Raw genomic sequence first — 20,324 nt, 5'->3', positions numbered from 1 at the left:
AGCTGAACTTGAAGGCAGAGCTCTTAATTTACTGGTTGATCTTCCATCAAACCCTCACCTATGGTCACCTATGGAGGGTGTGTGTGGACACTTTTGTGAATAGATGACTTCAGACTGTATTGGACACATCATGGGATCAGTTTTCTTCAAGAGACTTCAATCAGAGACTCAGGATGTTCCTCAATCATCTGTCACAAGACTTAACAATCCCCAGGACACTGAATGGGACACAGCAGCACGCTTCCTGTAACACGACACCCCACAGCAACTTTAGAGCTGCCGATGACAACTGCTCATCTTAACGAGCATTGTGGTAACCTTGTCGCCATGCAAGGAGCGTGTATAGGGGGTCGTCAGATAAGAAGTCAGAATCAGAACAGTCAGAACAGTCACCAGGTGCATGTGTAAAAAAAATGTGAGTCCAGTGAGCATGAACGTGACTCAGGATGTCTTTAGTAGTGGTGTTGGGTTTCCTGACCAGCACGGTGTAAATGACCATAGTGGCCCTGAATCTATAACAGCACTCTGGGCTGAAAGAGACTCTCAGAGAGTATTATTTGCCCACTTGACACCTCAGTGTGATACTCCGTCCCTTGGAGCCCACTGTCTCCTGTATTTATTCTTACTTATGCAGATATTTATAGAGACAATACATGAACAACCAGCACATTGAATAACATCATGTAACTTTATCAGATATTAAACTGTGTTGTGTTAGATACGTTTATAACAAAAACAGCTTTTATTTGTGGCATTTTAAAAGCTTTTTGTGTTATTTTTTTTAAAAAGTCTTAGTAATATTGTCTTCTGTTATTTACTGTAGAATGAGCAGAGACAGGAGAAAATGGACCACACATAAGATGGATTTCTGTGACCTTTGACCATAAGCCCAAAGGTTCCTCCATAAGACTATTATGAGTATAATACTCAGATGTTTGACAGTATATTTTTGCATGTAAAGCTCCTTAGAGGTCATCTTACTTTACAGAACATAAGCCTATTATTCCATCAGCTCCTCTCACTGAGCAATGAGATCCTACATGAACACAAATCTTCTGTGTTTATGTTTACATAAAAGGCATTTGGTTGTTTGTTTTTCTTCTCAGTAGTTGTGGTGTGGGATTACATCAGAAAAAGTGATATCATTTATTTCCCTGGGTTTAAAATATTTAAATCACAAGCTCAAGGCAGTTGTTGTGTTGTTTGCTCATGTTTCCAGTTCAGTGTTAAACAAATTGGATAAAAACACACCTGCACAGCCCTGATAGAGCACACCAGATTAGCTCCTTTGTGAGTGTATGCAGAGGAAATGCTATATGAGGGCTTTTATTTTGGTCACAAACACACAAAAAGCTGTACTGGTTCTAAACAAGGCTTCCCCTTCAAGGAAGGTGTTCTTGCAGGTAATGTAGGCACTGAGCCTGAGTTAAATATATTTATGTGGATGTACCAAACTACAGCCGAGTGAAACAAGAAGAACAAAAGCTGGAAAGGTAACAGTAGGCTATAAATCATGATGTCTAAGAGATTTGATATGAAAATATCAAGGGTTGAAGCCAAGTCCACATTAGCATTGTTGCTGACAGGTGGGGCACCGTGCACATGCACTGATAAAAAGCATTTTTTACAGGTTTATTAGAACAATTGTATTTTTCTCCAGAATGAAGACCCTGGGAATCAAACCATTTACTTCCTTCCTCTTTTAGATATTTTTTTCTTGCAAGTTTGTGCCCTTTTTGATAGGACAAAACCGAGTGATGTGAGAGGCACCTGGCTGAGGAAATTGGACATCTGTAAATGCATGCATGGCTGACATCTGCTAGCAGGAGATAGAGAGGTTTTCAAAAGAAAGAAAGAGTCTGATGCAAACTGAGAGCAAGAAGGAGGCCTTACTACCCTAGTTTGGGATTTATCCAGCAATGACAACATTACTTGTTTAATAATCCAAACAAAAGCTGGGAAAAAAAATGCAAGCATTTAAATTAGGGATGCATGATTTTATCAGCATGATACTGATATCATCAGATATCAGCTTAAAAAGTGAATCATTGGTATCGGCAGATCTGACCATTTCTGTCAATATTTACAGCATATATTTTGGCTATAAAAATTGGGCTGTATCAGCTGTAAATATTGGCCAAACAAGCAAACAAGTTTGGGGAGTTTTAGGCTGGACCAACAGACCTACTTCAACTGAAGTCTTTTGTCTTTTTCTTTATTCATCATTAATCCTAAAAAATTTAAAATACATTTTAAGGACTGAAATGTGTTGATTTGTTCATCCTCAAACGCTAGATTGTGTGTTTTAAGGACTGAAGATTTAGCCCTGAACTATGTGTAATTATTGGTATTGGTTCAAATTAAGTTGTAAATATCAGCATATCAGATATCAGCAAAAATGCAATATTCTGCATCCCTAATTTAAATAATTTGCAAACTTAAAACATAATTAAAAGTAACTTGAAATTTGCCATTTAATAAGATCTATCATTAGCGCTGTTACTTGGTTTTAAATTTCCAAATTGATCATAAATGCTTTGGTCCATAATTTCAAACTCTTAAAATCTATTAACTCTTAAAACTTAAAGGAGGACAGTTTTTACAACTATGCATTTATTCCTGGATGTCTGCAGCCAGGTACCTTTAAGCAAGACAAACCGGTGTCCTAGAATCAAACCTTTTTCAAGATATGAAAATATACATGTGCTTAAATGCATTTTTAAAAATCAGTTACATTATATTCATACAGCATCTTTAAGGTCAGATATATTTTAAGATGCATCCACACATTTATGAATTCAGTAAAATCATGATAGATTAAAGATGGATGCTAAGAGTAACAAGCAGGAGTACACAGATGCATCAGTTTAACATCAGTATCAGCCAATTTTAACCCTTTAGACTGACATCAGCCTTTGGCAATTAATGTGAGTATGAACCAATGTGAGTATCAGATGTGTATCCGTTTAGTTGTATCAATTTAATCAGTGCTTTTAGCAAAGATAGTGGCTGATTCAAAGATATGTTTTGATTTGACAGAAGATATGACACATCTGATGAACTCTGACCTGTTTCCATGGTAACACGTGAGAGAAAATGTTGGCATTGGGTATCAGTATCAGCTGTTGGCTGAACTGTTTAAAAAAAACAGTATTGGTATCAGCCCTGATTTTTACAATTTGTGCATCTCTTGTAATAAGAGGGAAAAAAAAAATTGAAGACAAAGCATTAAAATGAAAAAAAATATTTAATTAAAAACTATTTAAAGTGTTAAGAAGATATTATGAAATAATGTAAGAAAAATTTGAAAATGGCAAATTATAAAAAGATGTTTTGATAAAATAATTATGATGATAAGAATAGTATGAACACAAAAGCACAATATAACACTAAGTTTTATGAACTACTACATATAAAATGCTAGGTGTGTAATGGTCCATCGACACACCTATTGAGTGGTAGCAGCAGTTGTGAGAAGTTAGTAGCTGAGACAAAGAAGATATACACTCTTCTCTCGGCTTTGTGGACATATTTCAGATGGACACTATTTCAGGGCGGGCCTCTCGCCTTATTTTGACTATGATGTCTGCATTTTTTATCCATATACAACCATCTTATTAGAGTGTTTACAGAGAAAAACCACTCCATTTGTCATGGCTGAGGTAGCGTGAGTGGTGTCTGATACAGGCTCTGTGGATAAACAGGAAGGGGATAGTCCACTGTTTCATGCCCCCTTTGATACGCAGATTGTAGTCTGTAGTCTCACGTAAGATCTATAATAAGAGTATAAGTTGTCCACACTCAATGTGATTTAAGCAGGAAAGCTGTTCTCTTTATATCGCCCCTCTTTGCTTGTTTTGAGGCCGTTAATAACAACAAAGATCATCCTTTGAAATATAAAACTCTGTCCTGAGCTCTCCATTTATCAAAATCAACATTTAAGTAAATCTAAAATAACCTAAATTCACCACTATAACATCTAACTTATCTTATTAAATTATAATAATGTACTTTAAAATTACAAATGATGTATATGCCACAGGCCACTATGTTAAGTATGAAGGACTGAAATCCAACAAATATAACTATTTTTGTCCACATGTGTGTTACAAGAAAAAATCTAAATAGGAAAAGAGAAGAAACTTGCTGAAAAAAGTGAATATTGGTGCTTTTAAGTGATCAGAGTGCATAAAGGAAATAAAATGTTTAGTACTAAAAAGGTTTGCTGTTTAAAATCAACATGTTTTCACAAAAAAAATCCATATTATGTTGCTACTTCAGATGTAATCAGGGCCTCTCAATTTTAAGTAATTAAAAAACATTTAAAAAATGTTCCTGTACAGTAAAAAATTACTTTTTTCTTTTTGTTATGAGAGATTTTATTAAAGTCAAATACAGATATGTTTTGAATAATTAAATGACCAAAACTATTTTGTCTCCTTGTAACCGTGAAAATTGTGCATAAAATGATCTATTATCCTTTGTGGGCTGCTATATTGAATCTATACAAAATCTAATTGTAGATTTTGTAATATCAGAAACTTTGGTATTGTACAAAATATTGATATCGTATTGTGATGAAACAGGTGATTTACACCACTATAAAGTAGATAAAACTAGACTGAATAATTCAGAAAGCAAGTTTTTAGGTTATGTAGCAGTTAAATTTATCATTCATATGTTTTAAATGATAAACATCTTAATCTTGTTTCACACTTTAGCTTCACCTTTTGCGTGATAAAGTTAAAACTGATAAACTAGCGCTTTTGGATTTAGGGGGAAATAGTGAAGAGTTTGTAGTCAAGAAGATGAGAGGGGCATTAAAGCAGAGATTGGGAGGGCAAACTCAGTGTCCTCTGAAGCTCCAGTGATGTCACAAGGGGCAAGTAGTAAGTGTGGTTAATCCTGGGCACTTGGCAGGTGTCACTTTGAGGTGTGAGATGAGGGATGAGGGTGCTGATCATCAGATTTAACACAAACTTAGCAAACTCTGGATTAAATGTGTAGGAAAGTGTGCATCATTTGTGCATATTTCTGTTTGTGTGTGTTTAAACCTGACAGTTATTCAAACACACACATCAGAGCTAAGCGTAACTCTTCACAGAGGAATGTGCTGACAACCAAAAGGCCAAGAATAGCTTTGGCGGATAACAGCACAGACGCACACCTCTTCCCTCTTCTTTTGCACAGCCCATCAACGTTCGATAAACACTGCTGCTCAGACATTGATCTATTTTTGCCGCTTTCATCCGTCAGCCGTCTTTTCAGGGTGTCCGGAACTTCACATGAGAGGCTTTACAGGTTCCCAAAATGCAGCACGGCTAGTACAGCAGGTTCAGGAACATCCAGGACATCCCAGCCGCTGATCCCAACTGATCTGTGTCACCATGTTTAGGAGCATCAATTCGCCCACCTCCATCTCCGCCAGCAACATGTGTCCAGTATAAACAATCCTACGCTTCTCAGACATTGTTATAAATCTACACATGCACAACCTCAACATTACTATGGCGTCACGTTCCACTTCACACTGTCAACAAATGAAAGGATTTGGAAAGTTGGCAGGGAAAAGTGGACATAGTCCAGTCCCTGTTCTATTCTGTTCTGATGCTTTTCTCAGAATACAGATTATCACACCTGAGACTAGATACTTTAGCCAGCAGGAACAGGAAGTGGGATATGTAGGAAAGTAAAAAAGCTCCATTTACCATACTTCTAAGAGGGATCAGCCTTTACATTCCAGGATTGCACATTTTGCAAACATACATGTTTTTACTGTCCTTAGAGGCGACAGCAACAGCAGATTCGTCCACTAAACAGGGCTTAATCAAATCCTGCCTGGGGTCTATATGTCTTTTAGCTGTGTGTTTAATAAGGCTCTGACTCTGCCCATTAAAGCTCACAGTTCCTCTGTCTCAGCCTTTACTGTGGCCTCTCCGGGGAACAGGGGGCATTACGAGACACGATGAAGCGCATTACGAGGGCGCTTACGACGGGAGTTACGAGGGGCAGTTCGCATTTCACGGAGGTCCAGGAATCCCACAAGGCATCTGAGGGAATTTACGAGGGGGGAGGGAAAGCAAAGGGGGTGGTGAGGGGAGGAGGAGGTGGAGGAGAAAGGGGGTAGAGAGGCGGACCGGGATGCTGTTGATGTCTCTACACTATTAAAAGCAGCTAATTTAATGAAAGAACACACAGACACACATAACCTTCAGAGGTTTGTGCAGAAAAGTGAGTCTACACTGGTGTGTGTTTAAACAAACTCATACACACAACAGATCTGTGTGTAGCTGCTGTACCTCTGTGTATCCATAACTCTCTCTCTCACACACACACACAGAAGCAATAAACAACATGCTATGGTGAGTTTGAAGATGAGTAGGTCGCATTAAAGGATCATTCCAGTTTATTACAAATGGGATCTTGTTTTCATAGTTCTGTCGCAGGTTATTATAACATTATACTTATAAAATGACTGTTTATAGCAGAAACTATAGCTACAGTAGACAAGGTAGGGCTTAAAAAGGCTGTCAGGCACAAACAAAAGATGAAAATAAGTTACAAAATTAATGCTAAATCACTCAGTTTGAAGGTCAAACTAAAATAAGGGTGTTTAAAATGATCAGGATCAGAATTATAATCAGTTTTACTGGCTCGATGTGCACTTCCATATGAAGAATTTGCCTCTGGGTCTGCTGGGGTTATTTTTTTCCACTCCTCCACACCATTGTGCATTCATTTTAGTATCTAAAATGACAATAAACAGCTGTGATTTGCTGATTCACCAGTTAACTGTTACCTGGAAGAGGCATATATTTTAAGGGAAATTAGTAATTCGTAAGTCACTGGTTTTAATTCTGAACAAATAATAGAAAAAGACAAATTAAGCTTCACTATGGCAGTAATTTTGATTTAACCCTGGAGAGCCTGAAACCTGAAATAATAGCCCAAAAATTTTTTTTTTTTTTGTAACTGATATGTTAATTTAACCTTCTAACAAAATCAAAGAGAAAACTTTGACATTTTTTTGTATCACATTTGATAAGTGAGGCATTTTTGGTAACTGATAAACCACTGGAGGGCATTTTTATCATTCATCAGATTGTATGCAAAAAGCTTTTAAAGAGATTATTTATCACGTTGATTAGATAGAGGTCTCACAAAATTGCACAATTTAATATGATAAAATTGACTTTAAAGAACAATTGAAATTTGTAGTCACTATTAAACTCCCTTTTTTGAAAATCCACTATTTTTGCACGGCCTTTAACTAAGAGTGTTTGACTTCCTGTTTGGATAAAGACTTGCTTTTTTGAAAGAAAATCAAGAACCATAGGTAGATCAAAGATTGTGGCATAAATTTACCACAGAAAATGAACTTGTTAGGGATTGAAAAAGAAGTAAGAGTGCCATTAGAAGGTAAATGCTTGATTACTGCAATTAAAACAAATTAATGCACTTATTATGGACCTTGATTAATCATGATTAATGGATTTAATCTGAAAGCCCTATTCAAGATAGATCTATTTTACACAACAATGTTTTTAAAATATTATTTTTTGGGCTATTTACCTTTGTTTGGATAGGACAGTTGAGGAAATACAGGAAATATGAGCGAGAGAGTGAGAGAAGACGATGCAACAAACAGCGCAAAGGCTGGAGATTGGTCCCCTGACCAGTGCATCAAGGTGTAACTACAGTCTCTGTATACAGACGATTGCTATACCAACTAAGCTACACCATTTCACTTGACAATGTAAAAAATCTTTCTTCTTCTTTGCTATTTAATAGCATTTAGCAAACACCTTTAATGGCAATCTGTACCATCCCAAAGCAAGTCTGACCCGGTGAGTGAGTGCTCTGTTTTTTCCAAAGTACACTTCCTTGGAGGAGGCACAGATGAAAGACGTAAGCTTCAGCATGGTATGAATGCTCAAGCACGCGCACAAGCACGGGGGTTCAACGTGCATTTGACGTATAATTGAAACTACCATTCCTTTTGATTATCATTTCAAACAGCAGCAGAGAGGTAGAGGGTCATATCTGACCAAAAGGACTCAAAATGAGCCTCAACATGAGAAGAGATATCTTCATTTTGTCTGTGTATTTCTCCATAGTGCTGGCTATAATAACACGTCTTGTAACATGTCATATTGTTGATTTAGGTAGTCCCCTCATTAAATGCTCCTCAAAACAAGTTTGCATTTCTGACCAATTTAATAAACGAATTTAACTGTTTGACTGTGTACATCTCTAGCTAGAAGTTTATTGAAAATACATTTTTGGTAGATGGTTTATGTTCCTTCACTGACCACCAGAACCAATCATCTGTGGTGAATATAAGAGCATGGCACAAATGAGCACCGTCAACTCCTTTGCTGCTGCTGAGAGCCAGTCATCCTCCTCCACTCAAAGCAGCCGTCTTAAGATCTCATTGGCTAAAATATTAATCCAATACAGTGAGATGAGTAAAAGCTAATTAGCTAACTAAACGTGGTGAAATCACACTCTGTTTAGAGTAAGTCTGTTAAGTGAGTATTATCATAATAGTGTGCCCAAATCTTAAAAGAAAGCAACTTTAGGTTATCGGGAGAAATTTGAAAAACTTGCTTGGAGTTGTTTGTAAATCAGTTACATCAGATCCATGATGCAACCAAGTTAGAGTTCTGGTGGCTGTTGAATTTTATGTATTAGACTCCTTAAACTGTTTAGCCGTATAGCTTACAATCTGTTTTAGTTTGTTAAATGCATTGATTGATTCACATTAATTAACAAAGTCTAATTAGGGATGCATGTTATATTATTTCTTGGGAGATTTTTGAATTGCTCTGTTGCACAAAGCCAGCAAAAGCATGTCATTGCACCTTTGCGCTCCTTTTTTCATATAGCTCCATCTCTATGAGGTCCCTATACATTAAAATGCAAAGTAGATTGACCAGTTGCTAAATCACCTGCTTTGTCAAAACACAAAATATAAGCCATCTAGAGAATGACCAACCACTCTTATCAATGATCTGTATTGGCAGCAAAAAAAAAAAAAAACATAATCAGGACACCCTTACAATGAACCAATTTATCCAGTTTGTTTTCAAGCTAAAAAGCTGCCAACCGTTAGCAAAAACAAAGCTACCTACTTTCCACTTTGTTTTTGTTTAAATTCTTCACTAAATAAAGAGATTTCATCCCTTTACTATCCCTCAGTCCTGCAAAGACACACAGAGACAAGTTTTATCAGCGTTCTTCTCTTCATTATCATCTCCTGCACTTCACAGCTAGCAGCAAGAGGCCTCTACAGTAGTAGGTTGCTAATGTTTTCCTTTTTGAGTCACTTCTAAATCTGGACTACAATATGTCATCAGACAGGCACACGGTCAGACGGAAGGAGGACCTGCATGCTTTTACACACATGTTTGAGGTGCTTTTGATGTTGTAAGGTACTGCTGTTTCTATAATAAGTTTTCAGAAATATAAAAAAAACTTTTCGGTCCGTCATTAATCAGCACACTAGGTTGGGGGGTTCATATCATATTATACTCCACATCAGTAAATAAAGCAGAACTGTTTTTTTATTTTTGTGAAGCAACAGCTTGGTACACACACATACATAAACACACACACACACAGGGAGTTTATGAAGGAAAACTGGTGAGGCAAAGACGGGCACGACTGGACAATAAACAGCCCTCTCCTCCCTCTCAGAGGCACGGCTTTGCATTGTTCAGTCTGTGTTTACTACACACACAGACCTACACACATCACAACTGGCACAAAGGAGCTAAAGTTTAACTGTCAAAAGTTTTAGGTTTCACTGCAGTCTACTGAACTACAGTCCAGTCCATCACTAGTCCATCAGGTGAGACAGTGAGAGAACCACAGCCTGTAATCAGGCGATTGTTTCCAAGAACAAACAACAAAGAAATGTCAGTCAGACTTGTGTTACTTTTCACTCTGTACACCTTTTCTCCTTCTCAGTAGATGATGTTTAGAACTACTGCCAACTCTAACAACAATCAATCTCACAAAAAAGCACGACAAGCAATGATTTGACCCAAGTCTCAAAGTGATTTTTGTGTAGACTGACCTTCTCGCAACATGCCCACAGCCAGACATTTCACAAATCGACAAGCCTGGCAGGATTTCCGTCTTCTCTTGGTGATTTCACATTCATTTGAGGCTGGGCAGCTGTATTCAATGTTACCTAGACAAGACAAATAAAGAGAACAAGTAATGTTAAAAAAAACTGAAATAAAGAAACTTTAGGCAAAAAAATCTTTTGCGTTTATAAATGTGGTTAAAAGTGCAATGATGCCGCAATTTGAGCCCCAAAGTGAACCGAGCTACAGGACTATCAGGTGTTAAAATGACCTTAAGGCATAAGAATCTTTGGCGTTTATCAATGTATTTAAATAAATATCAAAGCAGTATAGTCATTTTTCAGTAATAAGTGTAATTATCTAGAAATTTCTCAAGAATAAGGTGGTAATTACCTAGTAATAAGTCAGTATTTACAAGTAAGAGGTCAGAAAAATGGTAATATTTTGGAAGTATTGATCTAGTCATAATGAATCCATAATTAGGTTGTTTGTGACCAAAACCCTATCCCTCATCTCACCATCATCTCACCATCATATTATGGTTATTGGATGGTATTTTGCCAAGTAAATTCTTAGAAATAAGATGGTAATGTTCTATGTAAGTTGTTTGATAATTCCTGGGTAATTTCTTCATTTTGGCCAACTAAATTAAAGTCAGTCCTACACAAATAATTTTCAAGAAATTTTCAGATTTAGGATTAGAATTAAGAGATTTTTGAGAAATTACTAGATAATTACTAATTAATACTATGGAATTACTACCCACCAGGCCTGCCCACAGAACTGAATGAGCCCCTGAAAAACCAAGAGATGGGGTCCTTCTGGGTTGTGATTTATTGATGATATCAATGTATGTGTGTTGGATCAGTTGAATTGGTGCTAGCATCCTGGCTAAGAGTTACTTTATTTTGGAGCTGAAAGATGTATCAAACTATTAGCAGGTTGTAATTTTCCATTTATTAAGTCTTTTCCTTTCTTAGCCCATATTTGCTGCTTTATCCCATTTCTTGCTACTTTTGACCCATTTTTGCCACTCTATAATCACTTTTCACCTCTTATTTTTGCCATTTTTTCCACTTTAACCCATTTTGGCCATTTTCAACTTTATTTTGCAAACATTTTTTAATTTTCCCTAAAAGTTATTACAGTTCCTTCTACTTCATTCTCTGGTATTCTGAAGTTTGTGTGTTTAAGTTCAGTGTGACCATCCACATTGTTAACAATCCAAAAAGAGGGGATTCTGTTTTAAGGAAATTGGTTTACATTTTGAAAATGCAATATTGAACTAAAGCATAAATAAATAAAGTTAATTTTTGTTGCTTAGATAAGACAGGTTATCATTCATGTTAAATATAAAATATGGTGATAACAGATTAACTTTACAGTGGACTATGATTTTCGTGACCTCCATGGGCCCCCAGCTTGGCTGAGCTGACTTTGGCCTGGCTTCTAAATATTTTTGACAAAGGTTTAATACTTATTTTCAATTTTTAAAAACATATGTGTATGAAAATGCGACAATTTAAAAAATAATAATAATAATATACAGTGCTTAACAAATTTATTAGACCACCCTAACCCTAACCAAAGTAAGGTTGATGCCACAGCTGCCCTAAATTAACAGCATTGGTAATTACCAAAATCTTTTTTTAAGTTTCTGCAATGGTTAATAAACCTATATGAAGAAGCTCTTTAACCCAAATGATATTTTTAATGCTAAAATATAATTATTATTGTTATCCATGAATTTTCAAATTTACTGATTTACAAAAAAACAGAAAAAATAGTAAAGCACATTATTATTTCTTGATTAATATGTCAAATTATAGTTATTTACTTGCATTCCTGAACAGAAAAATGAGTTTTAGTGGTTGAATGTTATGCTTGATTAATTTATGACTTCTCAGTGAGCCGGCTAAAATTTGGGTGAATTCAGTTAGAAATTCCTCATTCCTGTTAAAAATGGTAAAATGTTGAGAGCTCACTGAAAATGAAAGAGTCCGCATTAAAGCACTTCATGATGCTGGATGGTCTCTGAGACAAATATGACAGGTGGTCTAATAAATTTGTTAAGCACTGTATATATATATATATATATATATATATATATATATATATATATATATATATATATATATATATATATATATATATATAGTGTGACTTTTGAAAAGATTTAGAAGATTTCAGAAGTATGCAGCTTTAAGATTAGGACTGTATGAAGTTGGTGTACTGACAGGACAGATGCTGAAATATTTAGATTGTTGTTTTCTGCTGCAGTTCACATCCTAAAACCTGCACTTCCTTTAATCCATCTCAGAAGAATTTTCCATTCACTGACGGTAGAAAATACTGGACAGTTCGTGACATCTTCTAAAACTGTTTTTACTGGGTTTTAAGTCATATTTATAGTGAGTAAACTCAACTTCATGAGTGAAAATGAACAGGATTTACCTTTTGAATTAAACTTTTGTTAATCAGCTGGCTTCAGACAAAAATGTTTCCATCACCTATTTTAGAGTAATAGCCGCAGCAACCCAATGTTCAAGATAAGCCTGATGGCGTTCAGCCAGTGGCAGGCGCTGTCAGCTGTCTCCCCCAATCAGAAACAGGAAGTATCTGATGAGCCAGACATCAGATCTTCCCATTTGATCTGACATCCTCTCCTGTTTGCCCTCTGAACTCAGCCAATTTCAAAGGGCCTAAACAGTGCGCAGCCTGTCAGGTCTCCCACAGAGCGCAGGGCAATCCTATTAAAACACCCACACTACATGCCGCTGGCCCTGGCTACCAATGGCTTTTGGGCTGAGGTGAACGCAAACACGTTCTGCACCATATGTTATCTGAGGCTTTAAAGCATAAACTCAAACATGTTTACCATATACACAAGGTGGTGTAAGTTTAACCACGTATCAGCTGGTTGCAAACAGGTCTTCATCTTAAACCATTCTGCACTGTGAGACAGGAGGAGGATGCATAAGCAAACTGACTGCAGTAGTTTATACCAAAACAAACACTCATTGTTGCTTGTAAAACAGGTTTAGATGATGCAGGAAGCCATTATCAGTCATGCACAAAGGTGCACTGATAGATCTTTAGATGACCAGAATCTGCCAGCTTTCAGCCTGACAGAGTGACCCCTCTGGTCGTCTCAAATTAACTAATGTGCAGATGTCAAACACACGCACATGAGTCTCTTCATGCTGTGTGCATGATAATACAGGGACAAAAGCTACAGTCTTACACACAAGCTAACAGGTCGGTATTATGGACATGAGGCGCCCACCAGGAGATAACGCTGTGGAATATTTGAGGATAAACACAGACCGTTTCCCTGCACGTGGTCTTCTTGGCTGAAAGTACCACACTGCCCCTATGCATATGCACACTCCTGCTGTCTCTCTCTTGTGGGCTATTTATATTTAATTAATATTCCAGGAATTTTCTTTGCTTAGACTGGCACATTTAAAGGATAAAGCCTTAGGGTGTAAGCCTGTGATTAAAAGATTGAGCTGCAACCCCTCCACTTTGCGGGAAATATTTTAGGCCAATAATGATACTTAGCTGATGTAAAATATGATAAAAAATGCAAATACTGGTGCTGATAGTATTTTTGTCAAAGTTTGTAACTCCACTAAGAGAATTAGAGATTTATGTAGTAATTTCTCTGTTTCTATGATTTGATTTACTAATGATTTTCATTAAACAACAAGGGATAAAGACAGTGTTAATAACAACCACTTAAATCTTTCTAGAATAAGAACTAAATATAGAAATTAAATTCAATCATTATTTCAACAGATATTTCTTAGTTACTTAGTATATAATGGGACTGTTTATGTGTCTAAATGTATCCGTCTCTTACCCTGGATGGTCCTCTTGAAGAAGGCTTTGCAGGCCTCACAGGACGCCACACCGTAATGATAACCAGAGGCCACATCACCGCACACAAGACACAACCGCTTGGCCACGGTACCCAGCATGAACTCACACTTCACTTGGCTTTCTTCCTCGCCAAACCTCCTGAATAAAGACGGAGGCAATGTGTGAGAGTACAGGGGAGATATAAAAGATTAAGGGGGGGAAATGCCCCAAAAAACAAGGGGGAAAAAATAAACGATACACTAACCTGTTTGATCCCACGTTGCCCCCATTGGCCAACGCGGCTGTGTGACCGTAAAGGCCTGGTAAGTCCAGCCCATTGCTATGGTTGTTTACTTTGGTCAAAGGCCCGTAGCTGGAGTTTGTGTCTGACGAAGAGCTTCCAGGACTTGGCTGAGCCGGGCTAACGTCCCCCTGGGAGCTGGGGCTTGGGCTGGAGGGCTCACGCTTTATTGTGGAGGGACAGGTGGGGTCCAAGCCCCTCAGTGACATCCTGCTGAGATGTCTGAAGGAAAAAAATCAACAGAAAATGTATTAACATGATTGTATATGCACCTTATTGTGATACATATTCATGATAGGAGGTGATTTGACTTTGAGCTCAGCTTTATATGATGAGTCACCTTGGTGTTGTCATGAATATTAATGACTTGTATTTGACCTTCAGGGCTGTGGGCTTTGATTACTTTTATTAAGTCAGGGATCATTTACATTGATAGCAATGTTCCAATAAACAGCTTGGAGACATAATTACCCTTTATTTATGGATTTACTAAAGTATTTTTAAACCACATAAAGAGGAAACACAGAGCTTTCATTCTTTTCAACATACATTCTTTCCAGTCTTCAGACTACTTTCACGCTTCCATGTCTACCACAGCCTTCTTTCATGCATCCATCCATCCCAGTCTTATCTAAACCAGCCGTTTGGGATTTCCCACATATGCAAAACTGCTGGCCATTACACTGCTTTGTTTTCAAAGAGGGAGATTGCCTAAACAAACCTATGGAAATAGCCCATACCAGCGATTATAGCATCATCTTGGCTATTAAGTTCAATCAAAACACAGCCGTTGTTTTCTCTCTCTCTCTCTGTCTCTTATTTATGTCTTGCTTGTTTAGCCCCTCTCTATTGTCTTATTGTCTCTTTTAAATCCACATTAAACTCTCTAAGCTAACAAAAGTTAACAAAGTTGTTTGAACTTGGGTTGTTAGAGCTTTATTTCCGTTAGGACAGGTTAGAGAAAGAGACTTAAAAGTGAAGTAAAGACACATTAACCCCTGTGTTTTCCTTTTTGGGCTACATTTTAGCTGTCCTTTTGGGTTAAATGACCCAGGTCTGGTTTCACTGGTTTTAAAGAATGATAACAGAAATTGTCACCAGTTTCTGTGTTGCATCTTTCTTTACAAACTTCTTTTGTTCAGTACTCATTCATACAAGTGTTATGCTTTTTATATAACATTTATGCCTTATATATACAAGATTTCTCTTTGTTTTTATTGTAAAAAGACATTCTTGAATAAATTTTGACTGCAGTTTTGTTTACAGCATCATTGGAAGATAGATGACTACAACTAAACCATTTGACATTTCTAAAGATGGAAAATAAGTCCATCTTTTTGTTCTTGTCGGTCAAACATGACACCCTATAAAGCACAAATTTATCACTTAAAGCTCCTCCCCCTCAGACTGGAGCTTTCATTTCTTATGCATTTCTTATATCTTCTACTTGTTTTGGAGTAGTAGGATCTGATCATTTTAATAGCCAAGCCTTGTAGCTAAACAAGTAGTTTTCTTTTAAAATGATGTCCTCTTATGAGGACAATAGGTCTATTTTATCGTATAACACAGTAGAGACCCCATTGCATAACAAAATATGGGCAATTCTACCAAATTGGTGTAAAAACAGAGTTAAAAATATCTTGAAAGAAAAAAGTATTTATTCCCTAGAATTATGTATGCCTTTATACCCATAAACACTTAGGGCAAACATTTCTGCAGTTTTTCAATTAAAATCATGTTTTGTATTTTCACAGTTTCCTAATATTTTTTGTCTCTTAAATTTGTCACTGCTAAAGAAAAAAGGTTTATGATAAATAAAAATAATCTTAAATAGCTTTTTAGATTTTGTTTAAATCTACATAAAGAATATGTATATATTTTTACATTATTCAGTTAACGTCATGTCTTAAATAAACACTAACAAGTAGTACATTTTTATGTGACTCTTTTTGTAATTATATTTGTTGTATAAGGCATATATTTATTTGAATTGGTTTCAAAGTTAACAATTAACAATATTCATTTTTAATGCCTCCTTCAAGAATAATAAGTATTCAAAGTGTATTTGAAAAAAGGTATGGAAACGAGTCATTTATGTCATTTTGAGGTAACTGGATTACAGAAATTCATAACTGTAAACATGAAAAATGATGAAAGGGGTCAAATTGACCCCTGGAGAGCATAAAGGTTAAGTTGAATAATTGAGAAAAATGTTACGCTTGTATATTTTCACAGTAAAAAACACTCAAAAAATTATTGTTTATGACTTTATAAAAGGTACATCTCAGGAAAAAAATAATCTGATTTTTCTCTATTTGAGGCACAACATTAAAAGACATGTTCTCTCAAGATCATATAATATTTTTTTTGCTATATTTTCCTCTCAATACATCCATTATGTGCTTTAAATAAATCCTGTTTAATGCCTGCATGTCAAAGAGTGTATCACTGCTTTATTATTGGATTAAGATGTGACCACAACAGACTCTCTGTCACCACAGCACGGAGAAAAAAGCATCTGAAACCAACTGAGGTGTGCAGCAGCCCCACAGGCATGTGATCCACACTTCACACACATTCAGAAAACACACGCTTACATTGTAGCGTCAGGCATTCATGTGTGCATGTAAAAATAAAAATCATAGACAGGCTTCCACTTCTCTTCAGATTCACGTGACGGGGAACATGTTCACGCTGCCTGCACACACACTTACACACACATTTTAAAGCAAGTGTCTTCATAAACACCCTGACACATACTTGCATGCAACTGCTTGTCGCCAGGCCAACTTTAAAAAAGCCCTCTGCTGTCTCCCTCTCTGTCTCAAACGCACACCGACGGAAAACTGCTCAGTATATCCAGGCAGCTGTACACCTCACCTACTCCAATCCTGGTCAGGCGATATGGATCTCAAAGCCAGTGTGTTTCCTGACATGTAAATCAATGTTTTCTGGGCCACAGGTGATTTGGTAGGCAAAGAGAATGGCTGATTTTAACCACTCTCAGAGTAAACCATGGGCACGCACTATTGACCCCACTACAAACCCACAGACAGACACAAGGAGGTACAATAAGAGACAGACTGACAGATATGATATGATACTGGGGGGCCTGACAATCATAAAGAAAACAAAAGAAACCTGTTACCTGGTTTGACATATCTGTTAATTAAGTCTCCTTTAGACTGCTTTTAAAGTTACTGTATTTCTGCTCATATTACATTTTTAACATAATGTGTACAACAAGCTACGAACAAAACTCCCTTTTATCACCTTTTGAAAGAGTTGGAACTCATAAATATTTTCCTGTTAACACATTCAGTAATCTCAGAGCAACTTTACCTGGAGTCTTATTACTGGGCTTGAGTCAAATGTTCACCCTGATTTTGGCTCAGTTTTGGTCTTCACCATCTCTTTGTAAGCACTGGCTATTTAACTGCTTAATACTCTGCTACGCTGACTAGCTGGCTCCCAATTGTGTCTGCAATTTGTTGACTGGCAGGACACAAAGTATGTCTTTATGTGTGCTATTTCAAGTAACTTTCCCATATGCTCTTTCTGACATTTTCTAAACAAGATCAGCCTCTAGAAGCTCCCTGACTTGGATGCTTATGCATCTTACAGCAGGAAGCAAGCACTGTCAGAAGGTAGGCAGGCTAGGGTCCCAAGCATGAAATTAAAAAAAAAAGGTTGAGGGACTGATGAATGAAGGAACAGTTCATTTCAACACTACATTGACTATTTTTGCCTTCATATCAATGCTTCCTCTGGTCCCACACATTCATAATATCAATAAAATAGCATGAAGAACACCTTAGTAAAAAGAGCCCTTAGGAAATCGCAGTGATTTAAATATTAGATATGCCACATGTGATCGGACATGTTGCAAAGGGTAATGGTTGAGCACACTGCTGGTTGACAGCTGACTGTAATCTAGCCACTGCCTCTTCAGGGAGAAGCTACGCTAGGCCGACCCACGCCGGCTACAAGAGGCTAGTTAACTTACAGCTGTGAATAGAGGCTTTGAATTAGAGGTGCAGAGATGCCATAATCAGTAAAGGAGGACAAGAGGAAATAAATATTTAGCAGGGGAGAGCAAGAGAGGAAGAGGCTGGAAAAGAGGCCATGTTAAAAGATGCTGACTGCTACGCAAAGATATGCTAAGATGTAGTAAAAGAAAAGTGATTTTGCAGCTTCAGTGTTGACTGTAAAGTGTTAAGTCCAGTCAATTGGACACCAGTGTGATAAGCTGGTAGAGCAGGCATCCATAAGCAGAGGCTATAGTCCTCAACGCACTGGTCGCAGGACTGAGGTTTTGGTGCAAGTCTTGACCCATTCTTTCTCCCGATATTTCATGTCTCTTTTCAGCTGTTCTGTCAAATAAAGGCAAAAAATGCCCTAAAAATAATCTTTAAAAAAGTCTAGCTAATCAGACTGCCTTGAAGGTAAGACTATTGAGAGTTAAAACAGAACGAGGGAAAGAAGCTATTCACAGTGGAGCCAACCTGCCAAACCTTTTAGTAAATTAATTAAAGCGCTGATCATTAGAATAAAAAATAACAATTTACAACAAACCATTAAAACCATTATATAAACTTAATTCTAAAAATCAGACCACTTTTATATCATTATGGAATGCTTTATTAGATGTTTAGGTTTTTGTGAACGTCCCAGAATGAACAAAAAACAGCAAGAACATTCAACTGATATTCCAGCCTTTTATCATTTATTTTGTCTGATGTAGGGAACTGGTGTCATGGTTTAATTTGGGTTGAATTAACTGGTGACACTCCATCAAGCATTCTCCAACAGAGAAGTTATCAGTGCCTTCAGGTACATAATGTTAATAGGACAGTCTTTGAGTCGTTGAGTCACAAAGTACTTTAAAGAGTTGAATATTAGTATAGAAAATAAAGGTGACCATGCAGATGCCTGATCAAAACCAAATTAATGCTGGTGGCTTGTTAATTTACTTCTGACAACACAGATGCTTCTCTTAGAAGATAAATGTCTCTGAAAACTAAGTGTTGGTCTTTAAATTCTCTGTTTATGATATAACAAATGTGGGTGTATGAGGGGTTTGGTGGTGGTGGACCCTGCAAGGGTTTAAGCTTTTAAATGGGCTATGGCATACTTAAGTATGGGAAAAGCTGTCCTCCTGTATTCTTACATTTCACCCAAATTCAATGCAGAAAATTTACCAGGAGAGTTCGCTGGAAATTTTCAGGGTTAGGTGGGAGTGGAAAAACCTCCTGAAGTTTTCATGATTTTTTACTAGATTGCAGACACTATGACTATATCTCCATTTTGAGAATGTCCCTAGATGGTGGAAGTAAATCAGCGGGTGTTGGCTGTGAAACCAAAACAATCAGCCTCATTCTGCCATAAACACTGTAGAGTAGTGGGATGAAGGGATTGATTTCTATGAGGTTCACACCATAACTGAACTCTTTCATGCAACAACTTTTTAATAATTGTCTGTCGGGATATTTCAGATTAAACAGAATGGTTAACAGTCAGACAAGTATGGTTTTGACTGTGCTTAAGTTTTAAATGTAAAGCTCAAAGTTTTCAGCTTTAAGCCTTCAAATTTCACCTCAATAAACAATTAACACCACTCTGCCACTTTAACTCCCACATTCCCCTCCTTCACCCCTCCAATCCACTCTTAAGACTATAAAAACAGAGCAGTATAGAGGTTTCACTTTCCTTTTAAAATGACTCACTGCATCACTTATTGGCTATCAATCACAGGCGTTCATATTGATGTGTCAAGTCTCTGACAGGTAGACAGTGAGATATTCCTTTTGCTCGCCCATTATGATTCATCACAGGGGTGAGGGTGGGGGTTGTTGTGTTGCTTTAATAAAGCAATGACATTAAAGTGGGGGTGATCAGATATGATGTAATATTCACGCTGACAGATTACTAATCGGCAACTCCGCATAATGAGATGCTGCAAAGAAGGTTGGAGCAGCTCCTACAGCAGGATGCAGAAGAATCTAAGAGAGTTTGTGAGCATTTAAAGTTGTCATATCTCTCCCCCTTTGAGTCCTGGTATCCAA

At 37.0% G+C, this 20,324-nt stretch overlaps 1 protein-coding gene across 3 annotated transcripts in view; it reads right to left on the bottom strand.

Annotated features, from left to right (window-relative positions):
* LOC121520998 (estrogen-related receptor gamma-like) overlaps positions 1 to 20,324 on the bottom strand; it is a 51,149-nt gene that overhangs the window by 14,006 nt on the left and 16,819 nt on the right. For all 3 annotated transcript variants that reach the window (XM_041804676.1, XM_041804674.1, XM_041804675.1), the window contains 3 exons: positions 14,224 to 14,481; positions 13,960 to 14,117; positions 10,082 to 10,198 (listed from right to left, as the gene is read on the bottom strand). In XM_041804676.1, the coding sequence (XP_041660610.1) occupies positions 10,082 to 10,198; positions 13,960 to 14,117; positions 14,224 to 14,468 (520 nt within the window). In that variant the 5' untranslated portion in view covers positions 14,469 to 14,481. The remainder of the gene's footprint in view (positions 1 to 10,081; positions 10,199 to 13,959; positions 14,118 to 14,223; positions 14,482 to 20,324) is intronic.

Source organism: Cheilinus undulatus, linkage group 14 (assembly GCF_018320785.1).
Source record: "Cheilinus undulatus linkage group 14, ASM1832078v1, whole genome shotgun sequence".
Taxonomy (NCBI): Eukaryota; Metazoa; Chordata; class Actinopteri; order Labriformes; family Labridae; genus Cheilinus; species Cheilinus undulatus.
The sequence above is the reverse complement of the archived record's forward strand: the minus strand, read 5'-3'. Positions and strand labels throughout refer to the sequence as shown.